Source organism: Eucyclogobius newberryi, unplaced genomic scaffold, assembly GCF_026437365.1.
Source record: "Eucyclogobius newberryi isolate DKJ021-1_F unplaced genomic scaffold, fEucNew1.0.hap1 SCAF_8, whole genome shotgun sequence".
Classification (NCBI taxonomy): Eukaryota; Metazoa; Chordata; class Actinopteri; order Gobiiformes; family Gobiidae; genus Eucyclogobius; species Eucyclogobius newberryi.
In genome coordinates this window covers 27,559,863-27,575,625 of record NW_027316500.1, presented here as the reverse complement: position 1 = coordinate 27,575,625, position 15,763 = coordinate 27,559,863, and the positions used below count along the sequence as shown (strand labels likewise).

The 15,763-nt window shown below is 39.3% G+C and overlaps 1 protein-coding gene and 1 long non-coding RNA gene across 2 annotated transcripts in view; one reads left to right on the top strand and one right to left on the bottom strand.

Moving 5' to 3' along the window:
- LOC140351666 (uncharacterized) overlaps positions 1-15,763 on the top strand; it is a 344,644-nt gene that overhangs the window by 58,468 nt on the left and 270,413 nt on the right. The window lies entirely within an intron of this gene.
- The window catches only part of plekhh2 (pleckstrin homology domain containing, family H (with MyTH4 domain) member 2), a 47,410-nt gene continuing 39,809 nt past the window's right edge, over positions 8,163-15,763 (bottom strand). Inside the window, exons 23-29 of the mRNA XM_072437137.1 lie at positions 14,990-15,087; positions 14,178-14,319; positions 13,208-13,344; positions 12,303-12,432; positions 11,286-11,372; positions 11,074-11,217; positions 8,163-8,374 (exon numbers count right to left, since the gene is read on the bottom strand). Of these exons, the coding sequence (XP_072293238.1) occupies positions 8,189-8,374; positions 11,074-11,217; positions 11,286-11,372; positions 12,303-12,432; positions 13,208-13,344; positions 14,178-14,319; positions 14,990-15,087 (924 nt within the window). The 3' untranslated portion in view covers positions 8,163-8,188. The remainder of the gene's footprint in view (positions 8,375-11,073; positions 11,218-11,285; positions 11,373-12,302; positions 12,433-13,207; positions 13,345-14,177; positions 14,320-14,989; positions 15,088-15,763) is intronic.

The following is a 15,763-nucleotide window of genomic DNA, read 5'->3' as shown; positions in this document are numbered from 1 at the left end:
AGTTTTGTCACTTCCTTTTAAGTGTTTGTACATGATTAACCTTTAGTGTGGCTGCTCAGTAACTACAGCTCAACTTCCACTGCTCAAACTTTAGTACTTTAATACTAGAGTTTAGTACTTAAACCTTAACATCTATGACATAGTTTAGATCTGATTTAGTCCTTTTAATGACTTAGTTTACAACAAACACTGTTAGCCCTGAACACGTGTATCACACCCATGTGCAATACTGTCATACCCATGTGTAATACTGACATATCCATGTGCAATACTATCATACTCATGTGTAATACTGACATATCCATGTGCAATACTGTCATACCCATGTGTAATACTGACATATCCATGTGCAATACTGTCATACTCATGTGTAATTCTGACATACCCATGTGTAATACTGACATACCCATGTGCAATACTGACATACCCATGTGTAATACTGACATACCCATGTGCAATACTGACATACCCATGTGCAATGCTGACGTACCCATGTGCAATGCTGTCATACCCATGTGTAATACTGACATACCCATGTGCAATACTGACATACCCATGTGCAATGCTGACGTACCCATGTGCAATGCTGTCATACCCATGTGTAATACTGACATATCCATGTGCAATACTGTCATACTCATGTGCAATACTGACATACCCATGTGTAATACTGACATATCCATGTGCAATACTGTCATACTCATGTGCAATACTGACATACCCATGTGTAATACTGACATATCCATGTGCAATACTGACATACCCATGTGCAATACAGACATACCCATGTACAATGCTGACATATCCATGTGCAATACTGACATACCCATGTGCAATACTGTCATACCCATGTGTAATACTGACATATCCATGTGCAATGCTGACATACCCATGTGCAATGCTGACATACCCATGTGCAATGCTGACATACCCATGTGCAATGCTGACATATCCATGTGCAATACTGTCATACCCATGTGCAATGCTGACATACCCATGTGCAATGCTGACATATCCATGTGCAATACTAATAATGTCAATCCTGGTGCAATATTCTCTGTCCATATAACTGCTGTAAATAAGAGTGTTACTTTTGTTACTATTATTACTATTTTTATCTTATTTTATTTTTATTTCTTATTAAGAATATAAGAGGTTTTGTCTATAAGAGTTTTGTTTATAAGAGCTTTTCTATTAAGAGTGTTTTTTTTAAAGCTTTCTATAAGTTATCTGTTCTTTTACTCCTGTAACAACACTGAAATGTCCTCATTGTGTGGACTAATAAAGGCTTATCTTATCTTTTCTTAGTTTAGATCTGATGTAGTCCTGTTAATGACTTAGTTTAGATCTTTAAACCCTTGCTAGATGCTATTTATTCCAGCATAGTTTTTACAATACAATATTAAACTTTGTTCAGAGTGGAAAATTAAACATTACCCTCATATTGAAACTATTACCTTGGCCTAAAGATAGTTTTGACGCTCCAGAGAGAGAGACATGTTTTAAATGTCTCACTTGTAATCAGTTTGAAGATGCAACATTTCCCTCTGAGGGTGAATAAAGTCTCATTTAACTTTGACCTTTAATGAACCTTGTATAATGTTATAACGTGTAATGTGCCCTCTGGCGGTGACTCACAGGTACAGCAGCTCTGTGGCCAACGACTGAGCCTGCATCACGTGACTTGCAGGCGCCAATAAAACAAAACTCGATCCAAAGTCAAATTTTGCAGTCGCCTACTTTGTTTCTTTTTAGTCCCAACACTGGCTCTGAGTCCAGACTTTAGATCCATCGCTGTTTTGTACATCCTGATCTCATTTGAAGTGACTTTATATTGTATATTTTCACAAGATCCATCCCGATTAAGGCCATATTAAGATACTATATTCATCTGCAGATTACAAATTAATCATGTACGTTATTCATTCAAACATCAGGAGCTCAAATGTCATTGTTCTACTAATAAATACATTTCCCCATGTGTGGACAATAAAGGATTATCTTATCTTATCTTATCTTATAATAATTAAAGTGACAGGCCTCATACGTCCACCGCTTGAACACCAGCCCTCTGCCTCCCTCTGGTGGTGAGACTGTGGAACTGGAATTATGCATCGTTGTTATTAGTGGTCAAGTGCATCGAGTGGCTCTCATGCAAGATTATGAATGCATTTGGACATTAGTTTAGGAGTATCATTGACATATTTTGGCTTTTAAAACTGTATACATAAGCTCCGTGACATCACATACAATATTCATACAGATCACATGTGGAAAACAATCCCCAGATATGTTAAATATGACTGGTTCTCTCTGTCTGTGCTGCTGAACTGAGCCTTTCTGCTGGTGTTTACCCTCTCAGCCTCCTGTGGGTCAATACAGGCCCATATCCTACAGTCAAATCAACATCACATCATTTTAAGCATCGATATCAGCAAACATTATGTGCAGAGGGTTTATAATAAAGTGGATCTATCATAAACATCTCCAGAGCCACTTTGTGATGATATTAGCAGGTGGAGAGTGAATAAAACGTCCAAATTTGGCGGATTATTGCTCAATCTTCTCACTCTAAACTGTTTAAAAGCACGCTCGTACCAGGTGAAGGTCGCTACTGTTGAATCCGATTCGTTTTTAATGTGTATCTTCATTTTACAGCTTCATTCAATGACAAAGATAAACAAGGGGATTTCATGCTCGTTTCCGTTCATTACCGCAGCTTATTCCCTGCTATGATAGTTATTAAAGGTTATAATTGTTCTCTTATCTTATTATACCCAGTCAAGGCTTTATACAATTATCTATGTTGTAAAAGTCAGAATGCAACCGTTAGAAAAGTGGAAAGTAGATGACACAGGGAGAATTATCCTTTAAAAGTTTGCAAATACACATCCTAAATTCTGTGATAGAGGCAACTGGAGGCAAGTGAAACATAACAAGGTTTTAATGTAGACTTTGAGGCGCAGAGAGATCATTTTCAGGTGGAAAAATACAACTGCGCGTGTTGGTTTTGACAGTTTATTTCTCACAGAAGCAAATCCATTCCAAGACATTTTAAATAGACGTTAAATAAATAAAGAACTTGCACGTTGCTGCAAACTTAGTACCTCATCAACCAACAACAACAACAGCCGCTCCACCTGCTCTACACCTTCATCCACCTTTTCATTTGACCACCTGAAACCTCCCACATATCCCATGATGCATTTCACCCCCAATACTGAGTCTTTCCACTTCCTGTTGAACCTTTGTACATCATTAAGCTTTAGTAACTACAAGACCTCCTCAGCTCAAGTAGTTACTGATTCAACCTGTGTGAGGTATTATAGAGGCTAGAGACAGCGTCGCCATGGTAACCTATAGTGACCGGTTTGTTCCAGCAGCAGCCATTTTGTGACTGTGAACGTCTACAAAGGGAGCTGGACTTTTTGATGATTACAACCTCATCAAAAATACTTTCATATTTGTGCTGCATCTAATGTCTTCCATGCACATTTTAGAATTGGATTATTATTCATTTTGGGTCATAAATTTCTCTCGTATTATATCGATCATGACGTAAACACAGTGATTATCAATTGCGGTGTCCGTATCGTATAGAGATGCGCCACTTTTCTGCATAAAATATAGTGTTATTTAGGTTAATATTCAGTTTAATTCATAAATGTGACGAGACGAGACGTAAAAGGGACAAGTGGAGTTCACCGCATTGTCAGGCACCACCAAAATACCATTATATTTCCATTCAAACCCTTTAATGTATAGATTTTATGGCTTTTCAATTTGAATTTTGCCGCTAGTCCACGCACAAGGTGGCCGCCGCGATCGCCACAGCAACGCAACACATGGTCTCTCTAGCCCTTTTTGTAACGCAGAAAGTTTAATCGCAAATTAAGCAAAATAAATATCTACAGAAAAATCACAATATTAATCTTAAAGTTGCACTGTGTAACTTTCCTCTGTGGAGGGATCGTCACTCCATCACAACCAGCAGGTGGCACCTCCAGGCCACGTTATAGGTCAGATCTGTGGAGAGGAGAGCTGAGAAGGAGTGTTTTTCACGCCAAAGTCACAGCAGTTTAGTCATTTGAATAGTTTTGATTTCTTTGCTTAATGTACAATGTTTTTGACACATCGCTCCTCATGTCAGGACAATGTATTTACCAAAAAATAGAAGAAAAAATAGAAAAATTAGAAAAATGCTTTAGTTTACTCAAATCAAGATCAATATTCTGAATTCCGGGCGTTTAAATATTGTGTTTTTACAATAATACGTTAACCAAACTACTGAAATTCTGATTCTAATAGTTTTATTTTGTAACTTTATAATAAAATTAAAGCCTTTTAAATAGTTGATTCAATGCAAACAGCTCTGTAGTAAGTGACAGAGTTGAATATCAATTATAATATAAACAATATAAGTCAATAACTCATATAATTAGATGAGGTTTTTATGAAATTGTTTTGGCATTATACCTCACACGTATGAGATGACGCTTGTACAGGATACGTCCAGTTGCATTTATATTTAAAGTAGTAGTAAAGTATGATCCAGTTATTCACTTTATAATACACATTTAGCATTAAAATTATACATATGGGTTTGTACAGAATGTATTAAAATGCAAAATATTACTATTTACAACTGACTAAGTAATAAACATTATTTAAACTATTTTAGACAGTTATTATCCCAACTGCGTATTTCTAAGAGCACAATAAAAGTCCCAGCAAATAAGAAATAAAGCAATAAAACAACTAAACGTCACAGCTGCAAAAAAAGCTACAAAATCTTTAAATTCACGGCACTGTTTTTCGAGCTTTCCACGTTCTTTTTTACTTCCTCGCTTCAAAGAGTCAATTCTCTCTCCATAAAGTGATGTTCACTTTTAGTTTGGTAAAAACTCTTGACCCTGTGTTTGGTCACTTCGTATGACAATTAACCAGGTCAAAACTATGTCTAAACCAGGATTAAACCAGGTCTAAACCAGGTCAAAACTATGTCTAAACCAGGATTAAACCAGGTCTAAACCAGGTCTAAACTATGTCTAAACCAGTTCTAAACCAGGTCTAAACCAGGTCTAAACCAGGTCTAAACTATGTCTAAACCAGGTCTAAACTATGTTCAAACCAGGTCTAAACCAAGTCTAAACCAGGTCTAAACCAGGTCTAAACTATGTCTAAACCAGGTCTAAACTATGTCTAAACCAGGTCCAAACTATGTATGAACCAGGTCTAAACCAGGATTAAACCAGGTCTAAACCAGGTCCAAACTATGTCTAAACCAGGATTAAACCAGGTCTAAACCAGGTCTAAACCAGGTCTAAACTATGTTCAAACCAGGTCTAAACCAGGATTAAACCAGGTCTAAACCAGGTCCAAACCAGGTCTAAACCAGGATTAAACCAGGTCTAAACCAGGATTAAGCAAGGTCTAAACCAGGTGTAAACCAGGATTAAGCAAGGTCCAAACCAGGTCTGAACCAGGTCTAAACCAGGTCCAAACTATGTCTAAACCAGGATTAAACTAGGTCTAAACCAGGTCGAAACCAGGTCCAAACTATGTCTAAACCAGCATTAAACTAGGTCTAAACTAGGTCCAAACTATGTCTAAACCAGGATTAAACTAGGTCCAAACCAGGTCCAAACTATGTCTAAACCAGGTCTAAACCAGGTCTAAACTATGTCTAAACCAGGTCTAAACTATGTTCAAACCAGGTCTAAACCAAGTCTAAACCAGGTCTAAACTATGTCTAAACTATGTCTAAACCAGGTCTAAACCAGGTCTAAACCAGGTCTAAACTATGTCTAAACCAGGACTAAACTATGTCTAAACCAGGTCTAAACCAGGTCTAAACTATGTCTAAACCAGTTCTAAACCAGGTCTAAACCAGGTCTAAACCATGTCTAAACCAGGTCTAAACCAGGTCTAAACCAGGTCTAAACCAGGTCTAAACCAGGTCTAAACTATGTTCAAACCAGGTCTAAACTATGTCTAAACCAGTTCTAAACCAGGTCTAAACTATGTCTAAACCAGGTCTAAACCAAGTCTAAACCAGGTCCAAACTATGTATGAACCAGGTCTAAACCAGGTCTAAACTATGTCTAAACCAGGTCTAAACTATGTTCAAACCAGGTCTAAACCAAGTCTAAACCAGGTCTAAACTATGTCTAAACCCGTTCTAAACCAGGTCTAAACTATGTCTAAACCAGGTCTAAACTATGTCTAAACCAGGTCTAAACCAGGATTAAACAAGGTCTGAACCAGGTCTAAACTATGTCTAAACCAGTTCTAAACCAGGTCTAAACCAGGTCTAAACCAGGTCTAATCCAGGTCTAAACCAGGTCTAAACCAGGTCTAAACTATGTCTAAACCAGGTCTAAACTATGTTCAAACCAGGTCTAAACCAAGTCTAAACCAGGTCTAAACTATGTCTAAACCAGTTCTAAACCAGGTCTAAACTATGTCTAAACCAGCATTAAACTAGGTCTAAACCAGGTCTAAACCAGGTCTAAACTATGTTCAAACCAGGTCTAAACCAGGATTAAACCAGGTCTAAACCAGGTCCAAACCAGGTCTAAACCAGGATTAAACCAGGTCTAAACCAGGATTAAGCAAGGTCTAAACCAGGTGTAAACCAGGATTAAGCAAGGTCCAAACCAGGTCTGAACCAGGTCTAAACCAGGTCCAAACTATGTCTAAACCAGGATTAAACTAGGTCTAAACCAGGTCTAAACCAGGTCCAAACTATGTCTAAACCAGCATTAAACTAGGTCTAAACTAGGTCCAAACTATGTCTAAACCAGGATTAAACTAGGTCCAAACCAGGTCCAAACTATGTCTAAACCAGGTCTAAACCAGGTCTAAACTATGTCTAAACCAGGTCTAAACCAGGTCTAAACCAGGTCTAAACTATGTCTAAACCAGGTCTAAACTATGTTCAAACCAGGTCTAAACCAAGTCTAAACCAGGTCTAAACCAGGTCTAAACTATGTCTAAACCAGGTCTAAACTATGTCTAAACTATGTCTAAACCAGGTCTAAACCAGGTCTAAACCAGGTCTAAACTATGTCTAAACCAGGACTAAACTATGTCTAAACCAGGTCTAAACCAGGTCTAAACTATGTCTAAACCAGTTCTAAACCAGGTCTAAACCAGGTCTAAACCAGGTCTAAACCAGGTCTAAACCAGGTCTAAACCAGGTCTAAACTATGTTCAAACCAGGTCTAAACCAAGTCTAAACCAGGTCTAAACTATGTTCAAACCAGGTCTAAACCAGGTCTAAACTATGTCTAAACCAGGTCTAAACTATGTCTAAACCAGTTCTAAACCAGGTCTAAACTATGTCTAAACCAGGTCTAAACCAGTTCTAAACCAAGTCTAAACCAGGTCCAAACTATGTATGAACCAGGTCTAAACCAGGTCAAAACTATGTCTAAACCAGGATTAAACCAGGTCTAAACCAGGTCTAAACTATGTCTAAACCAGTTCTAAACCAGGTCTAAACTATGTCTAAACCAGGTCTAAACTATGTTCAAACCAGGTCTAAACCAAGTCTAAACCAGGTCTAAACTATGTCTAAACCAGTTCTAAACCAGGTCTAAACTATGTCTAAACCAGGTCTAAACTATGTCTAAACCAGGTCTAAACCAGGTCTAAACCAGTTCTAAACCAGGTCTAAACCAGGTCTAAACTATGTCTAAACCAGGTCTAAACTATGTTCAAACCAGGTCTAAACCAAGTCTAAACCAGGTCTAAACTATGTCTAAACCAGTTCTAAACCAGGTCTAAACTATGTCTAAACCAGCATTAAACTAGGTCTAAACTAGGTCCAAACTATGTCTAAACCAGGATTAAACTAGGTCCAAACCAGGTCCAAACTATGTCTAAATCAGGTCTAAACCAGGTCCAAACTTAATAAACCTTAATAAAGCATGAATAAATAGGCTTAGTAAGAACTTAATTTAAGGATTATGTCATTATTAAGGCTGAATCATTCTTAATAAACTGCTTACATTATACATTAAGGCTTTGTTCATGCTTTATAATTATTAAAAGTGTAGTTATTATAAAGTGTGCCCCAAAACCCCACATTAAAACTGGCCCTTAACTAAACTGAACTAAACAGGACTTAAAAAGGACCACACTCCGGTAGTAAACGGCCTCTGTGCGCCCCCTTGTGTCACGGCTAGAGCAGTGTGGGCGCCTTGCTGGGACGTCCCGTGGCAGGAGGCGACTTGCTCCGCAGCTCTTTGCTCTTGAGGCTGATGGGCTGCGCCACCATCAGCGCCGGGGCCGAGAGGTGGTGCGCCGCCGCCTTCTGCTGGTGCGCGCTGTTTATGTATCCGGACATGAGGAGGGTCGCCTCCCGGATCTGCAACAAACGGGAACGTGGACTGAGCGCGAGCGGGACGATGCAGACTCAAAAACACACGGCAAAACAACTTTCATGAGGAAAACAGTGGCATTGGCAAATCAAAATGTCAATAAAGAATAAAACAATTTCAGATTTTTCATCAATAATACACTTTAAATACTCTCCATCTAGAAGCCTTCGATCCTCATATTCTGATGTTCCATTTGGTTTAAAATGTGTTAGAAAAGGTTGAAGGAACAAGAGTCAATTCAAGATGAAAATATGGATAAAATCTCGATCAAAAGTTATAATAGTATAAATATAAATGCTAAATTCCTAATTTAGAGCTGCAAATTAAATACATTTGTTGGTAAAAATGTCCTTGTATTATTTATTTAACAGTTACAGTCACATTTTGAGGCATTAAAAAGGTGCAAAGCTTTTCTTGTTTACTGAAGACGGAGGTTGTAAAAAGAAAATTAAAAAAAGAAAATAATTGATACTTTATCTAGTGTCAAAATCTGAACAAGTGAAACAAATTCAAATCGTAAATACCCGTATTTTCCGGACTATAAGTCGCACCGGAGTATAAGTCGCACCAGCCAAAAAATGCATAATAGAGAAGAAAAGGACGTATGTCGGTGTAATCCCTCATTCGTCCAGGCGTGTTCCATAGTAGAAAAAGCTTCAGTTGTAGTCATCTGGACTCAGTTTGAAAAAATAGACGTTTCGACTCTCATCCAAGAGTCATTGTCAATAAAAGAATTTAGATCGAGAACTCCGATATTAATACTGTTCTGTGGTAAGACCCGCCCATTGGGCGGAGCCTTCCTGAAGTAGCAAGAGTTGTTTGTTTCAACAGAAACTCCCCCCTTGTATCTACCGAGCTAGCCTATTCAGAATCTTAATGGGCTATTAGAAACCTCTTTATCTTTGTGAGACCCTGGCTCAACCACCCTGAGTACCTGATTAGCATCTAAATGTCCTTGTCCTGGTCCTCTACCTTTCCAGGGGTTCAGTAACCCATTATAAATAACAGGAAGATTAAACCTTAGCCCTCCATTTCTGTTTAAAGAAGGTCTTTCTTTTTTAACAAAAATAGCTTCCTTGACTCCTCTTTCAAACCATCTTTTCTCCCTGCTTAAAACCTTCACCTCACCGTCTTCAAACGAGTGATTAGAGGCTTCAAGATGGAGATGCACGGCGCTCTGTGGTCCTGAACTTGTATTTCTTCTGTGCTGATAAAGCCTCTTGTGTAGAGGCTGTTTTGTCTCACCTATGTAACGTTCTTCACAGCTTTCTTCACTGCATTGGATCAAATAAACTACATTGCTCTGTTTTTGAGTCGGCAACTTGTCCTTAGGATGAACCAGTTTTTGTCTTAAAGTGTTTCCTGGTTTAAAATAAACAGGGACTTCGTGTTGTCTAAAAATTCCCTGCAGTTTTTCGACAGGCCAGACACATAAGGGATAGAAACACCCTTCCTTCTCTGTTCAGTTTCCCTTTTGTCCCTTTTGTGCGTTTTATCAGCACAGAAGAAATACAAGTTCAGGACCTCAGAGTGCCGTGCATCTCCATCTTGAAGCCTCTAATCACTCGTTTGAAGACGGTGAGGTGAAGGTTTTAAGCAGGGAGAAAAGATGGTTTGAAAGAGGAGTCAAGGAAGCTATTTTTGTTAAAAAAGAAAGACCTTCTTTAAACAGAAATGGAGGGCTAAGGTTTAATCTTCCTGTTATTTATAATGGGTTACTGAACCCCTGGAAAGGTAGAGGACCAGGACAAGGACATTCGGATGCTAATCAGGTACTCAGGGTGGTTGAGCCAGGGTCTCACAAAGACAAAGAGGACTCTAATAGCCCATTAAGATTCTGAATAGGCTAGCTCGGTAGATACAAGGGGGGAGTTTCTGTTGAAACAAACAACTCTTTCTACTTCAGGAAGGCTCCGCCCAATGGGCGGGTCTTACCACAGAACAGTATTAATATCGGAGTTCTCGATCTAAATTCTTTTATTGACAATGAATCTTGTATGAGAGTCGAAACGTCTATTTTTTCAAACTGAGTCCAGATGACTACAACTGAAACTTTTTCTACTAAAGAAGAAAAAAACATATATAAGTCGCACTGGAGTATGAAATGCAGTTGCAAGTGTGAAAATAACAAATAATATCACATATAAGTCGCTCCGGAGTATAAGTATAAGTATAAATATAAGTATAAGTCGCACCCCGGCCAAAACTATGAAAAAAGGTGCGCCTTATAGTCTGGAAAATACGGTAGGACAAATTTGAGCCGCTCCTGATAAAATCACGTGTTTAAAGTACCGTACTTTCTGCAGGCGCATTTAAAAGCTTTAACTTTTCTCCAAAAACGACAGTGGGCCTTATATATGGATTAATTCTGGTTGTGCTTTCTGACCTCGAAGAGATTTTATGTAGTACACGTTTTGTTTCTCTTAATGAGCCTTATAGTCCGGTGCTCCTTATATATGAAAAATTATCGAAAATAGACCATTCATTGACAGTGCGCCTTATAGTCGGGTGCGCCTTATAGTGCGGAGAATACGGTAAAGAAACAACTATTATTTTGAGTCAAAAATAACATTATCTAGTCTGAGAAATGTTGTTGTTTTTGGTATTGAAATTGGCGTTAACTCCTTTTCAGAATCATACTTTAACATCTGTCAATCAACGGCTCGTGATAAATAGCCACGCCCACCTTAGAGGCGTCCATGGAGAACAAATGTTTCTCGGACGCTTTGCCCTTGGTCCCGTTGGCGCTCTGTCCCACCACCAGCATGAGCTCCTGCTTGTGACCGCCGAAGGTCAACAGGCTCTTGTACGAGTGGGACGCCGCCGGCCTCTGCGGGAGGAAAAGGCACGTGAGCGACAGCCGGGACGCGCTTTTGGGGTAAAAGACCGGCGTTTTACCATCGAGTCGTGCTCCAGGACGCCCACGCCGTCTTCGTGGACCGCCAGCCACACCCGTCCCGCATGCTCCGGGGACACGCTCACCCGCTAAAAACACACAAAACGGACGTGAGGTGTACAGTTTTGCCACAGTAAACGCAAAAAACACTGAAAAGAAAGGCATTAACGACCAAAATCCGCGCCAATCTCCAAATCTGTGCCGGGGTTTTTGGACATGGGAACATTTCTAGAGGATTTAAAACCACAATTGATTTTTTTGTTGGGTGCCAGGAAGAAGAAACCCACCCAGACACAAGGGGGACATTCTCCACTGGTATTCAAGGGTCTCTGCTTCCTGTTGTAGGCACGCTTTTGAGGACTTTTTGGATATTTGAAATCGCGAATTGCTCTGGCAACGGTCCCAATCTTTTACCGTCCATCGTTCTGAAATGTGCACGTGTAAAACCCACCGAAAGCGACCGAAGAATGTGCGTTTAATCTTTAGACTGAAATTGAGGAAAAAGCTCTCAAAATGATTAATTATTCGTCAAATCTGACCGAAATGACAGATATTTGACAGAAACTACAAGTAAATATTGATGTATTTATCTGTAAAAAGGAATTGGCAAGTCTTCCTGGGTCCAATCAATGTTATTCAAAACAGATTTTATTTCATTATAACCCTGAAAATACAATAGTAGCGTAGCGATCGCTCATTTTTCAAGACAGGAATACGTAAGTTCTCCATTTGTTCAAATTAAGAAACAAAGAACAAGTTTTTGTTTTGAGCAAGTTGTACTTTTTGCTAAATCTTGACAATAATCTTAAACTTAACTTTTGTGATTATTTTAAGAGTCGCGTTTGACATAATGACTAAAGTACAGCTACAGCGACTCACAGCTCACAATTCACACAGAAATCTCAAACACACTCACTCTTCTTCTTCACATTTACATCGTTACAATCCCGACAAAATAATGCGCTAAAGAATACACATGTTAACCGCCTGACACGGCCCAGTTGGCGTCTGCCACTCACTCGCGCCTCGAACAGCTTGGCACCGAAGAACGACCACTTCCTGGCGACGGTGAGATAGATCCGCACGCACTCCGACGAACTCCGACCCCTGAGAGACGCCCAGCGAGCCGCCAGCCGCTGCAGCAGTTGCCTGGCGGGAAAACACAAGGACGAGCGGAGTAGATCGTTATGAGAAGAAGTACGCCGTGTCGTTTTAATTCAGATACCGTATTTTCCGGACTATAAGTGGCACCGGGGTATAAGTGGCACCAGCCAAAAAATGCATAATAGAGAAGAAAAAAACATATATAAGACGCACTGGAGTATAAGTCGTATTTTTTGGGGAAATGTATCACTAAATCACTAAATCCATTCAATTCTTCTTCCTCTGTGTCACTTCTAAACAACTCCACAAACTCCAGAGGAAGACGAAGTGCAGATTCTTCTTCTGCGTCGCTTAGAGCCTAGAGCGCCCTCTTGTGGTGGTCAGCGTGAAAATAACAAATAATATCACATATAAGTTGCTCTGGAGTATAAGTCGCACCCCGGCCAAAGCTATGAAAAAAGGTGCAACTTAAAGTCCAGAAAATACGGTACATGAAGTGTCGGTATCTGTATTCGAAAGTCACGCGCGATATTGACAAAAATGAACAATATTGAGTCAATCCAAGAGAAATGTGTTAAAAAATGTCATTAAACGTATTTGTTGAGGTTTAATGATTCGATTTTTCTTCATTTTTAGTTTTAATCAGCTCTTTTTGTGGCATTTTTCACTTTAAACAATATACTTGATATTCAGAGTTGGCCTATTGTCAAAACTACAACAACGACAGATCTACGTTTCGACATACGCTCCTCTAGTTTGACTCGTGACCTTCTGTTTTGAGCCTTTTTGTGCTTCTTTGTTACCCGTTTTGAGCCTGTACCTGAGTTGGTCTTCAGAGAGGGACCTCCTGTAGTGTTTGGGGTAAAATCTCTCCAGGACTTGCTTGAGCGTCTGAGTGGATTTGGTCAGCGCCGAGCCGGGAGCGGAAAACGGACGCTCAAAATCACCAAACTCCACCTTTCAGTAAACAGTATAGAACACTTTTAATACGAGAAAACACAAACCAAGAAGACGCACACATTTGGCCTGGTTTAGTCCTGATACAGGCTCGGTTTGGTCCTGGTTTAGGCCTAGTCTTGTCCACTTTAAAGGGCGTATGACGGGTTTTTACGATTTTCAAATTTTGTCTTTATTTGGTGTGTTTATACCTGTTGTACATATAAATTATAGTTTTACGACAATCGAGCAGGTATTAGTGGAGAAAATATTGAAAAATCTGTAGAAAAATTACAGGAAGTGACATCACACCAGGGACACTCATTCCAGTCAGTTTATGCAGAATTTACACAAAATAAATGACTTTTTTGACTCTCTAAACAACAATACATACTTATATATTTTAATTTGTCAAATAAAAATGTGTGCCATTAGATTAGCTTTTTCTCAGCGTTTGCTGGGTAATTTCCTAGTGTGATGTCATCAGGTACAGACAGGAAGTGAAATTTTAAATAAAAAAATTTGCTATTCTGTGATTACATTTGTATAATATCTAGCAAAATGTTGAATAAATAAACTGCATTTTAGTCATAGGCTCTTACAATAAAGAATACAATAACTTTGACTAGCTTTGTACCAAGGTTATATGAGTAATTCAACATTTTATAATTTTTTTAAATGTAGTGTTTTTTGTTGACTTGCTTTCAATGATAAAACAACATAAATGCAATTTTTCAGTCTTCTACGATAGTTTAATAGCAACAAAAACTGTAAAAGTGTCAAAATTTAAGTCAAAATGTGGACTTTGCTTCATAAAAAGTGCTTGGATTGAATGTGATTTGAAGAGTTCTGACCTGGGCCAAAAGAGCAGCCATCTCCAAAGCCAGTTCTTTATTTACAGGGAAGTGTCCCGCGATGATGGACTCGTTGGTTTGATACGTGAGCAGCACGCGCTCCCTGTCCGACTCGCCCCTCGCCTGGAGAGAGAAGTACAGCCTGGAACAAAGACACAAACCCTTAATATTTCACTCACAATTAAAGAGAGACTGAGACACCGACACAGATAAAGTGACAAAGTTTGTAGCTCAACAGCACAACAAAACTGGGACTAAACCGGGAATAAAACTGGAGTGGACCATAACTAAATAGGGACCAAACCAGGACTAAACCAGGACTATATAAAGTCGATATCAAGATAGAACCAGGATAGAACCAGGACTAAACAAGTACCATATCAAGTGGATATCAGGGCCAAACCAGGACCAAGACCAGGACCAAACCAGGACAATATCAAGTCTATATCAGGATAGAACCATGACTAAACAAGGACTAAACAAGGACTAAACCAGGACTAAACCAGGACTATATCAAGTCTATGTCAGGACCAAACCAGAATCATTTCAAGTCGATATCAGGACAGAACCAGGACCAAACCAGGACCAGGAAGTGTGAACATCATAATGTCCTACTAAAAGATCTGTGTAAAAACAACCCTATAATTTAGACCTCAACATTTTGTAATTGCTTGTTTTAGTTAAACCATTTAATTTTTACATTTGCGCTTTTGCCCCAGATTATGAAGTTTCACAGGAAAATATATACACGGTACCGTTAGCGATCTTAATGTCTGTGAGAGCCAAAACACACTGCAGGACGGTGATGTCACCTGTTCTTGTAGGTGAGACGAACAGTCCTGGTGTTTTCTGACTTCCCCGTGTGCTGCTCCTTAGAGGCCTGCTCCCATTTGGAAATTATGTCACAAATCTAGAGACAGAGACAACAAGATATGACTGAATATATCATGCTCTTACCACAGTATATAGGCTAGAATGAAAAGGAAAATAAGACATCATGGTGTTACAGTATAGAGAGAATATCAAAATATTAGATGGTTTGGAGATAAAGTTCTCCTTTGTTTAGGCCTAGTTTAGACCTGGTTTAGCTGAAGTTTCAACATGGTTTAGCCCTAGTGTAGACCTGGTTTAGGCCTAGTTTAGACCTGGCTTAGCTGTAGTTTCAACCTGGCTTAGGCCTAGTTTAGTCCTGGTTTAGGCCTAGTTTAGACCTGGTTTAGCTGTAGTTTCAACATGGTTTAGCCCTAGTTTAGACCTGGTTTAGCTGAAGTTTCAACATGGTTTAGCCCTAGTGTAGACCTGGTTTAGGCCTAGTTTAGACCTGGCTTAGCTGTAGTTTCAACCTGGCTTAGACCTAGTTTAGTCCTGGTTTAGGCCTAGTTTAGACCTGGTTTAGCTGAAGTTTCAACATGGTTTAGCCCTAGTGTAGACCTGGTTTAGGCCTAGTTTAGACCTGGTTTAGCTGTAGTTTCAACATGGTTTAGCCCTAGTTTAGTCCTGGTTTAGGCCTAGTTTAGACCTGGTTTAGCTGTAGTTTCAACATGGTTTAGCCCTAGTGTAGACCTGGTTTAGGCCTAGTTTAGACC